At 45.4% G+C, this 21,603-nt stretch overlaps 1 protein-coding gene across 1 annotated transcript in view; it reads left to right on the forward strand.

Annotated features, from left to right (window-relative positions):
* Positions 1 to 2,664: 2,664 nt before the first annotated feature.
* The window catches only part of LOC309565426 (CKLF-like MARVEL transmembrane domain-containing protein 3), a 44,646-nt gene continuing 25,707 nt past the window's right edge, over positions 2,665 to 21,603 (forward strand). The window contains exon 1 of the mRNA XM_082270385.1: positions 2,665 to 2,890. Within this exon, the coding sequence (XP_082126511.1) occupies positions 2,696 to 2,890 (195 nt within the window). The 5' untranslated portion in view covers positions 2,665 to 2,695. The remainder of the gene's footprint in view (positions 2,891 to 21,603) is intronic.

Raw genomic sequence — 21,603 nt, forward strand, 5'->3', positions numbered from 1 at the left:
CTAGGAGGGGGTGAGGGGGATTCGAAGGGTAGTGGATTTGTGGTAGGAGGGGTGATTTTGGCGGGGGGGGGATTTGTGTTAGAAGTGATGAGGGGTTTTTGTGATAGGAGGGGACATTTTTCGGGAAGGGATGATTTGTGCTAGGAGAGTAGGGGAGAGGGGATTAAGGGGGGCGGGGGGGGTATTGAAGGGTAGAAAATTTGTGGTAGAAGGGGTAATCTTTTGGGCGGGGTGGGTTGTGTTAGTAGAGATGTTTGGTGAGGGGAAATTTGTGGAAGGAGGGGGTTTTTTTGGGGGGAGGGGAGGATTTGTGCTAGGAGGGGGATTTTGAAGGGTAGAGGATTTGTGGTAGGGGTGATTTTTTTGGGGGGTGGTGGGTTTTGTGTTAGTAGATATGATTGGGGAGGGGGTATATGTGTTAGGAGGGTATTTTCTTTGGGGGGGATTTGTGCTAGGAGGGGGAATGAGGGGGGAAGGTATTTGTGATAGGAGGGGATTTTTTAGGGGGAGAGGGGAGAATTTGTGCTAGGAGGGGGGTGGGGGTATTTGTGGTAGGAGGGGATTTTTTGGGGGGAGAGGAGGATTTGTGCTAGGAGGGGGGGTATTTGAAGTGTAGAGGATTTGTGGTAAAATGGGGTGATTTTTTTTTTGGGGGGGGGGGGGGCAATTGTGTTAGAAGTGATGGGGGGTATTTGTGATAGGAGGGCATTTTTTTGGCAGGGGATGTTTTGTGCTAGGAGAGGGTATTAGAAGGTAGAAGGGGTGATTTTTTTGAGGGGGGGATTTGTGTTAGTAGAGATGCTTGGTGAGGGGGTATTTGTGTTAGGAGGGGATTTTTTTAGGGGGGAGGATTTGTGCTAGGAGGGGGGGTGGGGGTATTTGTGGTAGGAGGGGATTTTTTTTCGGGAAGGGGAGAATTTGAGCTGGGGGGGCATTTGAAGGGTAGAGGATTTGTGGTAGAAGGTGATTTTTTTAGGGAGTTCACAACTTGTGCTAAGAGGGGGGATTAAGGGGGGGATTTGAAGGGTAGATGATTTGTGGTAGGGGTGTTTTTTTTTGGGGGGGGGGTGATTTTGTGTTAATAGAGATGATTGGGCAGGAGGTATATGTGTTAGAAGGGAATTCTTTTTTGGGGGGAGGAGGGGAGAATTTGTGCATGGAAGGAGCATGAGGGGGGAAAGTATTTGTGTTAGGAGGGGATTTTTTTGGGGGGAGAGGGGAGAATTTGTACTAGGAGGGGGGTTGGGGTATTTGTGGTAGGAGGGGATTTTTTCGGGAAGGGAAGAATTTGTGCTGGGGGGGGGGGGGTATTTGAAGGGTAGAGGATTTGTGGTATAAGGGGATTTTTTTAGGGAGTTCACAACTTGTGCTAAGAGGGGGGATTAAGGGGGGGGGGATTTGAAGGGTAGAGGATTTGTGGTAGGAGGGGGGAAAGGGGTGTATTTGTAGTAGAAGAGGATTTTTTGGAGGGAGGGGTGGATTTATGCTAGGAGGGGTGTGAGGGGGGATTTGAAGGGTAAAGGATTTGTGGTAGTAGGGGTGATTTTTTTTTGGGGGGGGGGGTGGGGGGGTTTGTGGTAGAAGTTATGGGGGTGGGGTATTTGTGCTAGGAGGGGGTTGGGGGATTTGAAGGGTAGAGGATTTGTGGTAGGTGGGGTGATTTTTTTGGGGGGGTCGGGGGATTTGTGTTATAAGGGATTTATTTATAATTAAGGGTATTTGTGCTAGGAAAGGGATGGGGGGGATTTGAAGGGGGGTGGGGGGATTTGTGTTAGAAGTGATGCAGGGTGGTGGTATTTGTGCTTGGAGGGGGGATTAAGGGGGGGATTTGAAAGGTAGAGGATTTGTGGTAGGAGGGGTGATTTTTTTTTTGGGGTGGGGGCATATGTGTTAAAAGGGATGGGGGGGATTTGTGCTAGGAGGGGGGTGAGGAAGGAGGGGGGGGGTGAAGGGTAGAGGATTTGTGGAAGGAGGGGTGATTTTTTGGGGGGGATTTGTGTTAGAAGTGATGGGGGGTGGGGGGGATTTGTGCTAGGATTGGTGATTTTTTCGTGGTGGTGGTGGGGGGGGGGGGGTCATTATGCAGATGACAGTCCTGTAAGTGGCACTTCCAATGACAGGCGGGTGCTCTTTATGGGTGAAGTGGATCTCCTCGAATATTCGGGGTCCTCCATCACTTCCTCTTATTACAGTATCTCACAAAAGTAAGTACACCCCTCACATTTCTGTAAATATTTTATTCTATCTTTTCATGTGACAACACTGAAGAAATGACACTTTGCTACAATGTAGAGTAGTGAGTGTACAGCTTGTATAACAGTGTAACTTTACTGTCCCCTCAAAATAACTCAACACACAGCCATTAATGTCTAAACCGCTGGCAACAAAAGTGAGTACACCCCTAAGTGACAATGTCCAAATTGGGCCCAAAGTGTCAATATTTTGTTGTTATTAATGTCTAAGATATAATAATTGGTATAGAGAGATGTCAGGGGTGTACTTACTTTTGTGAGATCCTGTATAAGGACGGATAGAATGATCAGACTGTCATTAACCCCTTCACCGCTGACATCCCCCCAGGGGAGGAGGGGAGGGGGGTAACCCTTGGTGTGCCGGGCGGTGGGGAAGGGACGGACATGACCCCGGGGAGGGGGATGGGGGGTGCAGGAAGTGGGTTGCGGCGGCGGAGGGGTTAATGCCTCCACATTCACTTTTCGTGCTCATCGAACGTTTCCGCGTTGTCACCATTTCCGCTCCGGAGACCGACCGAGGAGAGAGCATGGGGGACCCCGAGAGCGAGGCCAGCCCCCCCCGATCCGCCCTCCGATCCCTCATCCCCGGGAGGGAGTTCATCGCCTCCCGCAAGGGGCAACTACTGCTGGCCGAGTGGGTGAGTACCGACCTACCGACCCCTCCGATCTCCTCCGATCTCATCACCTCCTGTCACCCGATCCCTCTCCTCACTCTCATCAACTTTTACTAATACATCCATCAAATGATCGGATCCGAAATATGATCACCTTCTGGAGAGGATCCCTCCTACTGTCTCATCCTGGCTCAGTAGATCTGGTCCTCACTCTGCATAGATCCTACTACTGGATCCCTCATAAAATGGTCTAGCTTTGCTCAATATCTGACAGTAGATCCCTCACATGATCTGGTCCTCACTCTGCATAGACCTTTCTACTGGATCCCTCATGAAATGGTCTAGCTTTGCTCAACATCTGTCAGTAGATCCCTCAACATGATCTGGTCCTCACTCTGCATAGATCTCTCTACTGGATCCCTTTGCTCAACATCTGTTAGTGGATCCCTCATATGATCTGATCCAAAATCTGCTGCTTAACGTCTGCAAGTCGGTCCCTCCTACTGTCTCATCCTAGCTCAGTGGATCTCTCACATGATTTGGTCCTCACTCTGCAAAGATTTGCTACTTGATCTCACATATGTTCCTTTCTAGCTTTGCTCAACATCTGTCAGTGGATCCCTCATATGATCTGATCCAATATCTGCTTAACTTCTGGAAGTGGATCCCTCCTACAGTCTCATTCTAGCTCAGTGAATCCCTCACATGATCTGGTCCTCGCTCTGCAGAGATCTTGCTACTGGATCCCTCATATAAAATGGTCCAGCTTTGCTCAACATCTGTCAGTGGATCCCTCATATGATCTAATCCAAAATCTGCTCAACTTCTGGAAGTCGGTCCCTCCTACTGTCTCATCCTAGCTCAGTGAATCCCTCACATGATCTGGTCCTCACTCTGCATAGATCCTACTACTGGATCCCTCATGAAATGGTCTAGCTTTGCTCAACATCTGTCAGTGGATCCCTCATATGATCTAATCCAAAATCTGCTCAACTTCTGGAAGTCGGTCCCTCCTACTGTCTCATCCTAGCTCAGTGGATCTCTCACATGATCTGGTCCTCACTCTGCAAAGATTTGCTACTTGATCTCTCATATGTTCCTTTCTAGCTTTGCTCAACATCTGTCAGTGGATTCCTCATATGATCTGATCCAAAATCTGCTCAACTTCTGGAATTGGGTCCCTCCTACAGTCTCATCCTAGCTCAGTAAATCCCTCACTCTGCAGGGATTTTGCTACTGGATCTCTCATATGTTCCTTTCTATCTTTGCTCAACATCTGTCAGTGGATCCATCACGAGATCTTCTCTGAGCTCTTCACAATATCTCAGTGGATCCCTCATCTGATCTGATTCTAGCGCTGCCCAGCTTCTGTCAGTGGATCCCTCATGACCTGATATTAACTCCCCTTAGCCTTTGCCAGTAGGTCCATCATATGACCCAGTTCCAAATCTGCTCACCTCCCTGGGTGTGGATCCCCCCTAAAATCTGATCCTGTCTCAGTAGATCCCTCACGTGATCTGGTCCTCTGCATATCATCTCTTCTAGCTATGCTCAACTTCTGTCAGCCAATCCCTTATATGATATACTCATTTTAAGAAGATCCCTCTTGGGATCTGCTCTTAGCTCTTCTCAACAGTGGATGATTATATATTCACTCTACTTAGCCATTGGCACTGGATCCCTCATCTGATCTTATTCTAGCTCTGCTCAGCTTCTGTCAGTGGATCCCTCATGACCTGATATTCACATTCTGCCAGTAAATCCTTAATTTGATCTATTCTCACTCTGCTTAGCTGTTGGCACTGGATCCCTCATATAACATTGGTCTACCTTTTGCTTAGCCTTTGCCAGTAGATCCATCATATGACCAGTGCTAAATCTGCTCAGCTTCTGCAAGTGGATCCTTTGTACAACGTTTTTCTAATTCTGCTCTGCCTGTTAGTGGATCCCTCATGTGATCTAATATTATTGAGCTCAGCTCTGCTCACTGTCTGTCAGTGGATTCCTGTTATGGTCTGCTTGCAGCTTCTGTCAGTGGATCTCTCATATGATCTGAACCTAAATCTGCTCAACTTCTGCCAGTGGATCCTTTGTACAATGTGTTTCTAATCCTGCTCAAATTCTGTTGGTGGATCCCTCATGTGATCTGATATTATTTATCCCGGCTCTGCTTAGTTTATGTCAGTGGCGCTCTTATATGATCTACTTGCATGCCTAAGTGGATCCCTGGTATGGCCTGCATGCAGCTTCTGCTCAGCACTCAGTGAATCCCTGGTATGGTCTTCTTGCAGCTTTCTCAGTGGATCTCTTATATGATCTGATCCTAAATCTGCTCAGCTTCTGTCAGTGCATCCTTTGTGCAATGTATTTCTAATCCTGCTCATAGTCTGTCAGTGGATCCCTCATTTGATCTAATATTATTGATCCCAGCTCTGCTCACTATCTCTCAGTAGATTCCTGTTATGATCTGCTGGCAGTTTCTGCTGAACACTCAGTGGATCTCTGGTATGGTCTGGTTGAAGCTTCTATCAGTGGATCTCTCATATGATCTGATCCTAAATCTGCTCAACTTCTGCCAGTGGATCCTTTGTACAACGTGTTTCTAATCCTTTTCAATGTCTGTCAGTGGATCCCTCATTTGATCTAATATTGAGCTTCTGTTAGTGGATCTCTCATATGATCTGATCCTAAATCTGCTCAATTTCTGCCAGTGGATCCTTTATACAATGTGTTTCTAATCCTGCTCATAGTCTGTCAGCGGATCCCTCATTTGATCTAATATTGAGCTTCTGTTAGTGGATCTCTCATATGATCTGATCCTAAATCTGCTCAATTTCTGCCAATGGATCCTTTGTACAATGTGTTTCTAATCCTGCTCAATGTCTGTCAGCGGATCCCTCATTTGATCTAATATTGAGCTTCTGTTAGTGGATCTCTCATATGATCTGATCCTAAATCTGCTCAATTTCTGCCAATGGATCCTTTGTACAATGTGTTTCTAATCCTGCTCATAGTCTGTCAGCGGATCCCTCATTTGATCTAATATTGAGCTTCTGTTAGTGGATCTCTCATATGATCTGATCCTAAATCTGCTCAATTTCTGCCAATGGATCCTTTGTACAATGTGTTTCTAATCCTGCTCAATGTCTGTCAGCGGATCCCTCATTTGATCTAATATTGAGCTTCTGTTAGTGGATCTCTCATATGATCTGATCCTAAATCTGCTCAATTTCTGCCAATGGATCCTTTGTACAATGTGTTTCTAATCCTGCTCATAGTCTGTCAGTTGATCCCTCATTTGATCTAATATTGAGCTTCTGTTAGTGGATCTCTCATATGATCTGATCCTAAATCTGCTCAATTTCTGCCAATGGATCCTTTGTACAATGTGTTTCTAATCCTGCTCAATGTCTGTCAGTGGATCCCTCATTTGATTTCATATTATTGAGCTTCTGTCAGTGGATCTCTCATATGATGTGATCTCATTACTGTCCAATCACAGACATTCCTGGTGAGAGGATCCCTCCCGGTGCAGGAAATCTCTGTAGAGTCCAATCATTGCAGCATCAGCAGATGGAACAATAGGCACAAAAATAGTTGACATGATGGAAAATTCCAACTCTACAGATCGATGTTTTTGGGGACATTTGTCTGAGAGATCCTTCAACCTTTCCACAGTCCTAGGGCTGACCATACATGATACAATCTGATTGTACAATCTCCTTTAAATCTACTATCAGATATGTAGTGCAGGGGTCCGCCTTGATACTAATTGTATGGACTGTGCAGGTCTGCCCTCATATTACATGCTTTGGTAAATCTAAAGATTGTACAATCAGGTTGTATAGTGTATGGCCAGCTTAATAGTGACCATACACAGAACAATACAAATACCATCTTTTAGATTTACTGTCCGATTCAAAATATGATTGGAAGATCAAAAATGATCTCTCCATGTGTCATACACTCAAACTGAATTATCTACTTAATTACCACCAGATTCACCATCCAGATCGACCCAAATCGTTTCAATCAAATAATAATTATTATTATATAGGATTTATATGGTGCAGACAGTTTACACAGCGCTTTACAACTTGAGGGTAGACAGGAGAAATATAATACACTTTAAGGCCCCGTTCACATAGGGGCGACGCTACTTCGCACCGCGACCTCCGAGGTCGAGGTGTGAGCAGCGCGCCGCAACCTCGGAGCGGCCGCCACGGACTTCATAACATTGAAGTCTATGACGGTCGCTCCGGGTCGCCCCAAAGAAGCTCCGGACCCTTTTTCTAAGTCGGAGCGACTTGTGTCGCTCCTATTAGAACGGGTCCACAGCTTCCCTATGGGAGGCGACCTACGGCGACCTGTCAGGCGACCAGGTCGCCTCACAGGTCGCCTTAGTGTGAACGGGGACTAAAGCAGGCATGTCCAACCTGCGCGGCGGCATTTTATTACTTATATACCTTAACTATAGTATATATTTTATATGCGGCCCGAGAAAATTTCTCTACACTCAATGTGGCCCAGAGAAGCCAAAAGGTTGGACACCCATGCTTTAAAGGGTCACTCCACTTTCGCGGGGGAAAAAAATCAGCAAATAAAGAAAAAATAGTATAGCGTATAAAATTGCGACACAAATCATATTGTAATTGAATGTTATTAAAAATTACCTTTCAATTTTAATTAAAATGTAATAAAATTTTAAATTGAATTACATTTTTCAATCTGCAGCTCTGTAATTTTCTAAAAATGCAATGCAATATGGCCGCCTGGAGCTGTTCTGTACACAGAATGTATACTGACCACACCCCCCCCAGAAATGTAATTTCCTGCTTGTGTGATTGGCTCACCAATTTTCCCAGAAGTCTGCACTAAGATACAAGATTTCTGGCATCCCCTGCAACAAAAATTTCCTTTCTGGTGAGATAATCCCAATAGGAACACGACTAAAGGGATGCAGGCCCAGCAGCTTTCCTCATTAGTGCCCTGCAGCTGCCACAGCTGATTGATATTTATGAAAGCGCTCCCATTGGACCCACTCAGCACAGAGGAACAAACATTGATTTCTCAGAATAATAAAAGGAAGGAATCTGCAACAAAGTTTGTTAAAATCCTTGCAATGTACAGAGATCACCCAGAGGGGAATGCTTTTTTCTCAACAAAAGTGGAGTTACGCTTTAATACAAATTGATTTGTTTTGCTCAAAATCGATCGATGACAAAGTATGTGACTTTTCAGAAATCATTGATCTCATCATTTTACCTGCTTCTGTGAAGAATCATTCAATCAGATTGTTCCATATATGGCCACCATTAGACAAACAAATATTCTCTTCCATATTGTCTTTCTTTTAGTCTCCTATCTGAGGTCTGTTTATAAAGAAGTCATCATTGGCTTTCTTCATATTCCTGGCAGTGCCGGCTTCCTGTAATCCCCTCCTGTGATTTCTAAGACACTAAAATCATTGTGTGGTCAATGGCGTGATTGTGAGCGAGAGGGAAATCTAACCAGCAAAAAAAAAGGAAAAAGCCAAAAATTGCCAGTGTAGTTTAACCGCTTTACCACCGCCCGCCGCTGTTATACTCCTCCTGCTCCTGGGCAAACTGCAGTAGCTATACGTCGGTCACGCGCAGGCAGCTAGGGGGCGAGCATGTGCCGCCGCCGGCGCGCTCCCGCTCCCACTCATCAGCGGGAAAGCAGATGCACGGGTCAGGCATCTCCGATTGCCGCCTGACACCCACGATCGCTCCCCGTTAAGAGAGAAGAACGGTAAACACAGCTGACTGTTCTTCACTCTGGAATGATCACAGAGCTCCTGTGATCCTTCTATATAGGCTCACAGGTCTCTGTGATCATTTCACAAGCCACGCCCCCATACAGTTAGAAACACTCCCCTAGGTACACATTTAACCCCTTGATCACCCACTGTGTTAACCCCATCCCTGCCAGTGTCATTAGTACAGTAACACTGCATATTTTTAGCACTGATTACTGTAGTAATGTCACTGGTCCCCCCAAAAGTGTCAAAAATGTCAGTTATTGCCGGCTCACACTTGTGCGATGCGGAAACGCTGCGAATATGCAGCGTGTTCCCGCATCGCATCCGCACATCTGCCAGTTCACACTGCCATATGCGCTACGCAGGGGGTGTCAATTAAAAGTTAACGACACCCCCAGTTGCGAGCGCAGTGTGATCTGCCAGTTCGCACAGAATCGGATAGCACAAGTGTGAACCACGGTGCGATCCGATTCTGAGGCGGCTAAAAAAATGCCTCATGTGCGTCTTTGCTGCGGATACAGTGCGAATTCAGCCATACAAAGTGTATGGCTGAAATTCGCACCGCACATCAGATCGCATGTAATTTAGGAGCAGTGCGCTCCGATATTACATGCAATCTCCGCAGCCGCACAAGTGTGAACCGGCACTTAGGGGTCCGATCTGTCCGCCGCAATGTCGCACTCCCGCAAAAAATCGCAGATCGCCGCCATTACTAGTAAAAAAAAAAACAACTTTTGCATCAAAATACGCTTATTGCGATTTTTTTTTTTTTTTTTTACCAAAACTATGGAGCAGAAAACAAATTGGCCTAAAATGTTAAAAAATTTTGATTTTTAATTTTTTTGGGAATGTTATATTGCACAATGTGAAAAATATTGTTTTTTATTTTTTCAGAATTGTCGCTCTTTTTTTGGTTTCTAACGCAAAAAATAAAAATCTCACAGGTGATCAAATACCACTAAAAGAAATCTCTATTTGTGGGAAAAAAAGGACATCAATTTTATTTGGGTACAGCGTCGCACGACCGCGCAATTGTCAGTAACGCAGTGCCGAATCGCAAAATATGGCCTGGTTATTAAGGGGGCAAATCCTTCCGGTCCAGAAGTGGTTAAAGGGAAAACCCAGGCTGTTTTTTTTTTTTTTTTCTTTGTTATTTTTAATCCCCCCCACTTCCTACACCCTCCAAAAAAAAAAAAGCAGCACAGGCTGCAACAATCACCTTCACTCTGGTGCTGACCTCCGCAGTACATCTACTTCGCCACAAGATGTCCTCAGTCTTCTGAGTTGAATGACACCCGTAATGTGGTTGTTAATCTCTAAACATAAAATCTGAAGAAAGCACGCCCCTCTATGGTGAGTACTTGTCTCACTCCAGAGCACTGACACCCCGGTCACACCGATCGTGACATTGCAATCGTGCTACTTCGCTTTGGGAGACATCTGTGCGACTTCATGCACAGAAGTCTATGCAAGTCGCAATTAAACTTGCAAAAAGTAGAACAGGAACTACTTTGTAAATCGTTGTGACTCCAACAGAGTTTGACTGTTTCCAATGTGGGGAATAGGATGCGACTTGTCATGCGATTTGAAACTGTCAGTATACAAGTCGCACTGGTGTGACCGGGGGAGAAGGCTCCATGCACACCTGGGCATTCCAGAATCGTGGGATGCATTTGCAATGGCATTATTTCTTAACGTCACCTCAAACGCGGTGCGATTTTGCTGCTGTTGTCACGTAATCAATCACGCTGCAATCGCAGCAAAATCACAACCTGTGAAGCTTGTTGCTCAGAAAGGAACAGGAGCTTCTTTTGGGCGTCAGCTTTGCAGTTTGTCACGATTGCAGTGCGATTTATCACCCAACAATCGTGGCAACATCGCACTGCGATTGGGGTGCCGTTAAGAAGTTATGGCATTGCAAACGGGTCCCAAGTTTTGCTGCGATTCCTGACACCAAGAGAACAAAGGTGACAGGGGAGGGACCTCCAGCTGATTTACAACCTCAGCTCTGTTCCTGTGTGCTGTGTAAAGGGGGGTGTATCCCTTTCTTCCAATCAGCTCTCAGCACTCTCCTTACTGAGTCCTGCAGTGTGTAATTTCAGCTCTCCGCCCCCTGTTTTCTGAACTCTCAGACAAGCTTTATAAATGTGGGATTTTGAAGGGTTGTAGAGAAGAGTGCAGATAAACAGGTGCTTATGTAGGAGGATTTGTTTCATCTCTGTGTATCACCTGAGGCCAGTCACTTCACTGGGTATATGGAAGGGTTTCCTTCTCTGACCATCGCCTGCAGCATGCATGCAGTTATTTTACAGCTTGCTCAGTCTCTAACCATCTCCTGCAGCATGCTCAGTCTCTAACCATCTCCTGCAGCATGCTCAGTCTCTAACCATCTCCTGCAGCACGCTCTTCTCAGTCTCTAACCATCTCCTGCAGCATGCTCAGTCTCTAACCATCTCCTGCAGCATGCTCAGTCTCTAACCATCTCCTGCAGCACGCTCTTCTCAGTCTCTAACCATCTCCTGCAGCATGCTCAGTCTCTAACCATCTCCTGCAGCACGCTCTTCTCAGTCTCTAACCATCTCCTGCAGCATGCTCAGTCTCTAACCATCTCCTGCAGCATGCTCAGTCTCTAACCATCTCCTGCAGCACGCTCTTCTCAGTCTCTAACCATCTCCTGCAGCTTGCTCAGTCTCTAACCATCTCCTGCAGCATGCTCATAGTCTCTAACCATCTCCTGCAGCTTGCTCAGTCTCTAACCATCTCCTGCAGCATGCTCAGTCTCTAACCATCTCCTGCAGCATGCTCATAGTCTCTAACCATCTCCTGCAGCATGCTCAGTCTCTAACCATCTCCTGCAGCACGCCTATAGTCTCTGACCATCTTCTTCAGCATGCTTATAGTCTCCAACTATCTTCTGCAGCATTTTTATAGTCTCCAACCATCTCCTGCAGCATGCTTATAGTCTCTTGACATCTCCTGCAGCATGCCCAAAGTCTGACCATCTCCTGCAGCATGCTCATAGTCTCCAACCATCTCCTGCAGCATGCTCAGTCTCTAACCAATCTCCTGCAGCATGCTCATAGTCTCTAACCAATCTCCTGCAGCATGCTCAGTCTCCAACCATCTCCTGCAGCATGCTCAGTCTCCAACCATCTCCTGCAGCATGCTCAGTCTCCAACCATCTCCTGCAGCATGCCCATACTCTCCAACCATCTCCTGCAGCATGCCCATACTCTCCAACCATCTCCTGCAGCATGCTCTGCTCAGTCTCCGGAAATCTCCTGCAGCATTCCCATACTGTCCAACCATCTCCTGCAGCATGCCCATAGTCTCTAAACTTCTGCTCCAGCATGTCCATAGTCACTGATTATCTCCTGCAACGTCTGCTATCATTGTCAGGTTTTTCACAGTATTGCATTGACTAGACTTTATGTCTCCCCCCTCCCCTCCTCCCCGGTGATTTCAGGGGCTGCAATTGAGACTCATATAGCAAGAAGTTGACCATCATTGCACTCCATCCCCTGCAATCTTATCTTCTACACTGCATGCCTGCTTCATCCTAATTTATTATCCATCTTATCTGTGGCTGCAGAAATCGCACAGCCTCATTATTATCACTTAATGCAATCCAGATGTGTGGGAGGAGGAGGGCGGGGGAGGTGAAGTCCTCTTCCAGATGGGAAATGTGTTTTCACTTTCACCATGGCTGGTTGACATCAGGACAGCAGGGAGTTGGGGGATGAGATGGCCACACCCAGGGCGCTGTGTATTACTGCATGTGAGTCCTGGATAGGGAGCTCTATGGGAGGGCAGCAGCCATGACTTTTATGTCACTTTCAGATTCATATAGTAAAAAAAAAAATAGTTTCCTGTAGATTGTCACAAACATTTGCATGACAAGTGCGATGCAAGGCTGGTGACATGAGAAGCCGGATTATAGAACTGTAAGAGGTCATCTTACAATGACCAAACTGCTTCAACTGTTGTACATTACTCTGACAGTTGCTGAGTAAGTAGCAGTGGAAAATCTGTTTTTTAGACCTTTTGTGTTCGTTTTTAGCAACATTGCCTTGTGTTTTGCAAAATAGTATATGGTATCAGCGTACCAAAATGAATTACTCTGACCATCTCCTGAAACATGCCTGTAGTCTCTAATCATCTCCTGCAGCATGCTCATAGTCTCTAATCATCTCCTGCAGCATGCTCATAGTCTCTAATCATCTCCTGCAGCATGCTCATAGTCTCTGACCATCTCCTGCAGCATGCTCATAGTCTCTAATCATCTCCTGCAGCATGCTCATAGTCTCTGACCATCTCCTGAAACATGCCTGTAGTCTCTAATCATCTCCTGCAGCATGCTCATAGTCTCTAACCATCTCCTGCAGCATGCTCATAGTCTCTGACCATCTCCTGCAGCATGCTCATAGTCTCTAATCATCTCCTGCAGCATGCTCATAGTCTCTAATCATCTCTTGCAGCATGCTCATAGTCTCTGACCATCTCCTGCAGCATGCTCATAGTCTCTAACCATCTCCTGCAGCATGCTCATAGTCTCTAATCATCTCCTGCAGCATGCTCATAGTCTCTAACCATCTCCTGCAGCATGCTCATATTCTCTAATCATCTCTTGCAGCATGTTCATAGTCTCTGACATTCTCCTGGAGCATGCTCATAGTCTCCAACCTTCTCTTGCAGCATGCTCATAGTCTCTGATCATCTCCTGCAGCATGTTCATAGTCTCTGACATTCTCCTGGAGCATGCTCATAGTCTCCAACCTTCTCTTGCAGCATGCTCATAGTCTCTGACCTTCTCCTGAAGCATGCTCATAGTCTCTGACCATCTCCTGCAGCATGCTCATAGTCTCTGGCCATCTCCTGCAGCATGCTCATAGTCTCTGGCAATCTCCTGCAGCATGCTCATAGTCTCTGGCAATCTCCTGCAGCATGCTCATAGTCTCTGACCATTTCCTGTAGCATGCTCATAGTCTCTGACCATCTCCTGAAACATGCCTGTAGTCTCTAATCATCTCCTGCAGCATGCATGTAGTCTATGACCATCTTCTGCAGCATGCTCATAGTCTCTGATCATCTCCTGCTGCATGCGTGTAGTCTATCACCATCTTCTGCAGCATGCTCATAGTCTCTGATCATCTCCTGCAGCATGCTCATAATCTCTGATCATCTCTTGCAACATGCTCATAGTCTCCGACCTTCTCCTGCAGCATGCTCATAGTCTCTGACCTTCTCCTGCAGCAGGCTCATAGTCTCTGATCATCTCCTGCAACATGTACAGCTTGTATAACAGTGTAAATTTGCTGTCCCCTCAAAATAACTCAACATACAGCCATTAATGTCTAAACCGCTGGCAACAAAAGGACATCGATTTTATTTGGGTACAGCGTCGCATGACCAAGCAAGTGTCCGTTAAAGTAACGCAGTGCAGAATCGCAAAATATGGCCTGGTCATTAAGGGGGAAAATCTTCCGGTCCAAAAGTGGTTAAACATTTTATTTTATTTTATTTTTGGCAATTCTCTCATAGGGAGTGGGAAGGAGGCAGAGGAGAGAAACAGTAAATAAATGGTGAAGGTCCACTTTAACCACTCTACGACCGCTCACAGTAATACTACTGCGGCAGAGTGGTTCGTTATCGTCCAGCCACGTAGTATTAACGTGACTGGACACTCCCCCTTCTGGGCGGCGCTTGCGCGCCGCCGGAGGCTCGCTCCCGCTGTTTTCATTCACAGCGGGATTTGGGCCAGGGGAGGATCGCCGGGGATCGAGTCTGGAGATCCGCCCGCTGTGTGTAAACACAGCGGGCGGATCTCCATAGTGACAGGGAGTGACAGATCGGACTGTTCAGCATAGCTGGACATCCGATCTGTCCATGACTCACACAGTCACCTCCCCCCCTACACGTCAGTAAGCACCAGGCATACATTAACCCCTCCCTCTCCAATAAAATTAACCCCTTCCCTGCCAGTGTCATTTTTACAGTAACAGTGCATATTTATAGCACTGATTACTGCAGTAATGTCACTGGTACCCCCAAAAGTGTCAAAAATGTCAGTCAAGGGTCCGGTCTGTCCGCCGCAATGTCGCAGTCCCGCAAAAAAAATCGCAGATCGCCGCCATTACGCGTTAAAAAAAAAACACCAAAAATGACAGAAATCTTTCCCTTTGTTAGTAAACGCAATAACTTTTGCGCAAACCAATCAAAATACGCTTATTGCGATTTTTTTTACCAAACATATGTAGCATAAAACAAATTGGCCAAAAATTTTTAAAAAAATTGGTTTTTACATCTTTTTTGGGGGGAATTTCATATAAAAAAATGTTAAAAATATTGTTATTTTTTCAAAATAAACGCTCTTTTTTTGTTTATAGCGCAAAAAGTAAAAATCGCACAGGTGATCAAATACCACCAAAAGAAAGCTCTGTTTGTGGGAAAAAAAGGACGTAAATTTCGTTTGGGTACGGCGTCACACGCCCGCGCAATTGTCAGTTGAAGTCGCACAGCGCCGAATCGCAAAAAGTGGCCTGGACGGAAGACAGCAAAATCCTCCGGTGGTAAAGTGGTTAAATGTCCACTCGTCATTTCAATCCATTCTGTAATTAGTACAATCACCAGCAATGGGTCCCGGGGGCACAAAGCCTAGGATGATGTCTCCATGCTCATCTTCCTTGGGGGCAGCCTTATGATGGCAATTCAGTGTGATGATGTCATTTGCGGATAGTGGAGAAATTGTTTTGTTGTGCGGGGTGTGACCAGCTTCTTCCATTGGAACGCTGCCATGAGTAGATTCTGTGGCTCTTGTGTAATAAGGTTACCGCACTGAGCACATCGTGTGTTGGAGTGTTGGATCATATCTGAATGGACAGAGCTGTCTTCTGAATACAATGTCCTAGTCTGACGGGAGGTCATCCCTTATCTTTTGTAATGGTTACTATACAGCCATGACCAAAAGTTTTGAGAATGACACAAATAATAATTTTCACAAAGTCTGCTGCTTCAATGTTTAGATCTTTTTTTCAGATGTTACTATGGTATATTGAAGTATAATTACAAGCTGTGATGGTGTACACCGTCACTGGAATTTAAGGACAGATGGGTGATGGTTTGGATTGCTTCATATTTGTCAGCAAGGTCTCCATGTAGAAATATTGAGATTTGTTCCCATTTGCCATGAGGTCTCTGACCAGGAAGTACAACTCCTAATATGGTCACTTCAGGAAGTTCAATGAGGAGATGGACTGTCTAACAATTTTGCTTTTGTCTGAGGTGGCTTTCCATTCACCTATTGTCGGGTGTGCTGATGAACTCACCTGTTGTCTGCTAAGGGATGTATTGACACTCAGAGTAATGTGTATTGGGGGCTCGTTGTGGAACCATTGTTCTGTGTCTGGCTATTGTGTACATTGATTGCCCCCTGGGGGCTTCTGTCTCCTTACACATAACAGTCCTTCTACTCAAGCTATCTGACCAATCCCTGCTGACTCGTTTTCAAGTCCTCATTTGCATGGCTAAGGAGGACCTGAAGGAGAACGGCATGTACTATGCAATTGACCAATGGGAAAGCGGTTGTTGGGGGCAGGATGTTCCAAATTCTGTATAAAAGTGTGCTGTGTGCTTCCAATAAATTGTCTTCCTGTTTGAACTTACATACAGCCTGCTTGGTGTTTGTTCTAATGGATTCCGAACGGCACATAGCTGTAGTTCGGATCCCGGAGCCTTGGTTGACCGAACCATCAGACATTGCGATCTGCAAGCTGACTCACTAGAAACAGAGGAGTGTCGGGAGAGCGGAAGCGAGCGAGCAAGGGTCTCGTTAAAACACAAGCATTTCATAAGTTTCAAATGAGGAAGACGTAACGCCGAAACGCGTCAGCATTTGTCATGTTGTCACCGCTATCCATGTTGGAATCAAGTATTTTACTTGGAAGAAGACTTTTCGTGTGCCGGCTTTATTCACATAACATTTGGTTTGGACGTTCAGCCTGAGCACCGACACTTACCTCTTTATCTTCCCACAGTGCGGTGGAGCTAGGGTGAGTTACTGTTTATGCCATTCATAAGTGTCAAAGGCTTATATTGACAATTACATTAGGTTTATATAAGGAGTCAATATTTGCAGTGTTGACCCTTCTTTTTCGAGACCTCTGCAGTCCCCCTGGCATGCAATCAAATTCTGGGCCACATCCAGACTGATGGCCCAGCCCATTGTTCCGTAATCAATGCTTGGAGTTTGTCAAAATTTGGGGGGGGGGGGGTTTGTTCACCTGCCTCTTGAGGGTTGACCACAAGTTCTCAATGAGATTAAGATCTGGGGAGTTTCCTGGCAGGGACCCAAAATTTGTTCCCCAAGCTACTCACCTTTTCCTTATGGCAAGGTGCTCCACCATGCTGGAAAAGGCATTGTTCCTCACCAAACTGTTCTTGGATGGTTGGGAGAAGTTGCTCTCGGAGGATGTTTTTGTACCATTCTTTATTCATGGTTGTGTTCTTAGGCAAAAATATGAGCCCCACTCCCTTGGCTGAGAAGCAACCTCACACATGAATGGTCTCAGGATGCTTTGCAGTTGGCATGACACAGGTCTGATGGTAGCGCTCACCTTTTAGTCTCTGGACAAGGTTTTTTTTCTGGATGTCCCAAACAATCGAAAAGCAGATTCATCAGAGAAAATGACTTTACCCCAGTCCTCAGCAGTCCAGTCCCCGTACCTTTGGCAGAACATCAGTCTGTCCCTGATGTTTTTCCTGGAGAGAAGTGGCTTCTTTGCTGCCCTTCTTGACACCAGGCCATCCTCCAAAAGTCTTCTCACTGTGCGTGCAGATGGACTGCTGCCATTCCTGAGCCATCTCTGCACTGGTGCCCCAATCCCGCAGCTGAATCAACTGCAGAAGGTCCTGGCGCTTGCTGGACTATGTTGGGCACCCTGAAGCCTTCTTCACATATGCAGTGGAAATGTTTTGTTATGGGATTACCGTAAGTTCATTTTTATGGCAAAGAGGGACTTTGCAATTAATTGCATTTCATCTGATCACTCTTCATAACATTCTGGAGTATATGCAAATTGCCATCATAAAAACGGAGGCAGCAGACTTTGTGAAAATTAATATTTGTGTCATTCTCAAAACTTCTCACCACGGCTATACAATATACTCTGGATTAGCCATAGTAAGCCTTTGCATGTGAAATCATTTAGATTGTAAGCTCTTATAAACAGGATCCTCCTAACCCTCTTGTCTTGAATTGTATAATAACTGTACTGTCTCCCTTTATTTGGCATATTAGTGCATAAACTAACGGCGCTATATAAATCCTCTATAATAGTAATAATATTAAAAACGAAGAGTAATGGGCCATACACTATAAGATTTTCTGAAGACTTTTTCCTTTAGACTTGCCAAAACCATATAATATGAGGTCAAACCTAAACACTTTCAATTTGTATTCAATCAGGCAGGCCCTTGCACTACATAGAAAAGGTAAATCTGAAGAAAATCTGACAACAAAAGTTGGATAGTGTCGTATCCAGCTTTAGACTGCCGTATAATACTGGCCCAGCATGCATGTTTATTCTCAATGCAGACACTTCCAAATGTTATCTTGGGGGAATGGTGCCAATCACCAGGAAAATTCTTTCCCGGGTGATGAGTTCTTCCGCTGAGAGCGTCTGCACAGCTATATATAGACCTACAACTGTTTCCAGTTAAAGCGGTAGTATCCCGCTTTTTGACACTTTTACCTACAGGTAAGCCTATAATAAGGCTTACCTGTAGGTACAAATAATATCTCCTAAACCGGCATGGTTTAGGAGATATTTACAGTGCATGCAGCCGCTCGCGCGAGCGGCGCATGCGCTCTGAAGGTCCGGGGGGACCTTCAATTAACTTGCCGGGAGCTTGCCGGAAAAATCACTCCCGCGCGCATGCGCGGGAGTGACGTCATCGCGGCTCCGGCCAATCATCGCGCCGGAGCCGTCTCTTCCGGCCAATCACCGCGCCGGAGCCGCCGAACCCGGAAGAGACGGCGAGGGATCATGGCAGCGCCCGCAGCGATGTCCGGGGGTCCGTGTCGGGGCTTCGTTCTAAGGTAAGTTACACATAATGGGCTAGTATGCGATGCATACTAGCCCATTATGCCTTTGTCTTGCAGGTTTTTTTTTTTTTGTTTCTAGGGTTTACAACCGCTTTAAGGTAGATGTGAACCCTAATCGAATGACATTCAGTTGGCTAAAGCACAGAGTATTATAAACAATTGTTTTTTTTTTATTTTTCCCCAATAAACTTGTTTTTACTATATTGAATCTTTTCTTGAATCTCAGTGCTGCTTGTGTAATTTGTGCTAAAACAGCCATGTCCAGTCCTTAGGGATGAGCTTGGGCGTCCTCCAAACTCATCTCTATCTGAACTTCCACTAACTGCACTTTTTATGTGCAGGCCGGGTCATTACCCTCAGCGCGCGGAAACAAAGCGGCAGAACACTGGTGACATCAGTGCCCTTATATTGGACACATGCCCATATTGAGTCGATTTTATTGGCTAAAGGTGTGGCCATGTAAGATAGAAGATTCTGCTAGAGAATGCACCTTACCATTCAGGTAAAGGGGCGGTTTGGGTTTTGGGGATGGTGTTTTGTATAATGTTTCTTATTACACCATATATATGGGTACAACACAAAACATGGTATGATATGTGGACATAATCTTTAAATTCTTACTTGCAGTTTCCCTAAATTATTATGTAGCTTCTGGGGAAGGAACAAAGGGCAATACTATAGAGCAGCCAGGGGCGTAACTACTGGGGTTGCAGGGGAGGCGATCGCAACCAGGCCCCATGCTCCAGGGGGTCTGTGCGGTTTCCCTGTACACCTGGATAGGAGGGGCGGTGGGGGCAGCATGTAGAGAAATCACTGTCCTCCTTTTTCCAGGAGGAAAATGGAGGAGATTGGTTCCTCTGTATGCTGCTCCCACCGCTCCTCCTATCCAGTTCACTTGTGTTCTGCTGTCTCTGGGCCCCTGTGTGCTCCCCTGGTTCCCCCCACTATGCTCCCCCCTTTCTCCTGCCGACTGCTGCAGGGGATGTGTCACAATAAAGAACCAGGAAGGGGTCGGTAAATATGTAATTTACCAGCTCCTTCCTTTTCTGAATGGACAGAGTCATTGTCAGTGACATTGTAAAAAAATAAAATAAAATGATAAAAAATAATACAATTAAAATACCAAAAAATAAAAACTAATGACAACAATGGGTGAACTTCCAGGATCGCAAAGGTCACACTTGCAACCGGGCCCTGGCATTTCACCACCGTGGGGAGGCCCCAAGATGTCAGGAAGGGAGCCCACTGCAGAACTTGTGAAAGGGTCCCGCTGCGGAACCGTAATAAAGGGCCCCGCAATGAGAGTAAAGGGCCCCAGGATCAGTGGGAAGAGCCCCAGGCTTAAAGGGAAGGGCCCCGGCCAGGAGTCCGGGGGGCCCCTCATGGTTTCTTGCACCGGGGCCCTGAAGGTTCTAGTTACGCTTCTGAGAGCAGCCCTTCTTAACTAAGGTTCCTCCAGAGGTTACCGGGGGTTTCTTGAGATGTGAAGGATCAATCTCTCACCTGATGGTGCCCACATAGTTTTGGTGGTAACATTACTCAGCAGACCACTAGAATAGAACTAGCAGGGCTTCTCGTCTTGTTTCCCAGGTAAGTAACCACTGATGCCAATGATTGTGTTCATTTTCTGTAAGGGAAAGATTCTTCCAACTTACCACCAATGGAAGGAACATTCTTTCTAAGAATGGGGTCTCTATACTGACCACCATCATAACTGGAGTTTTTCTCATGGGCCACAAGTGTAATGGCCATTTTTCTCATTAACCTCCATTGTAATATGCATTTTTCTCATGGACCATCATTGTAATGGGTATTTTTCTCATGGACCACCATTGAAATGGCAATTTTTCTCATAGATCTCCATTGTTATGGACATTTTTCTCATGAATCTCCATTATAATAGGCATTTTTCCCATGGGCCACCATTGTAATGGGCATTTTTCTCACGGACCATCGTTGAAATGGCCATTTTTCTCATGGACCACCATTGCAATGGCCAATTTTCTCAAGTTTCAACTTTGTAATGGGTATTTTTTGAATGGATTTCCTATTGATATGGGTTTTTTTTTCCATGGGTCACCATTATAATTGTTTTCTCACAGGCCATCTTTGTAATGGGCGTTTTTCTCATTGACCACCATTGTAGTGGACATTTTTCTCATAGATCGCTATTATAATGAGCATTTTTCTCATAGATCTCCATTGTAATGGACATTTTTCTCATGGATCTCCATTATAATAGGCATTTTTTCCATGGGCCACCATTGTAATGGGCATTTTTCTCATGGACCATCATTGAAATGGCCATTTTTCTCATGGACCACCATTGCAATGGCCAATTTTCTCAAGTTTCAACTTTGTAATGGGTATTTTTTGAATGGATTTCCTATTGATATGGGGTTTTTGTTTCCATGGGTCACCCTAATAATGGGCATTTTTTCCTTACAGGCCATCGTTGTAATGGGCGTTTTTATCATGGATCACCATTGTAGTGGACAATTTTCTCATAGATCGCTATTGTAACGAGCATTTTTCTCATAGATCTCCATTGTAATGGACATTTTTCTGATGGATCTCCATTATAATAGGCATTTTTCTCATGGGCCACCATTATATTAGGAATTTTTCTCATGAACTATCATTGTAATAGCCATTTTTCCCATGGACCACCATTGTAGTGGACATTTTCCTTTCTGACCAGCAGTGTAATAGAGCACTCTTTCCACTAACGACCAGCAAGCAGGACCTTCTCTTATTGTCCACCAATGTGGTGTGGCTAATGTACAATGAGCTGTAACTATAATCTTTTATTTTAGGAGGGGTTTCCTGAGACCTAAATATAATTTTAAGGGT

Source organism: Pelophylax lessonae (assembly GCF_965119305.1).
Source record: "Pelophylax lessonae genome assembly, chromosome: 10".
Lineage (NCBI taxonomy): Eukaryota > Metazoa > Chordata > Amphibia > Anura > Ranidae > Pelophylax > Pelophylax lessonae.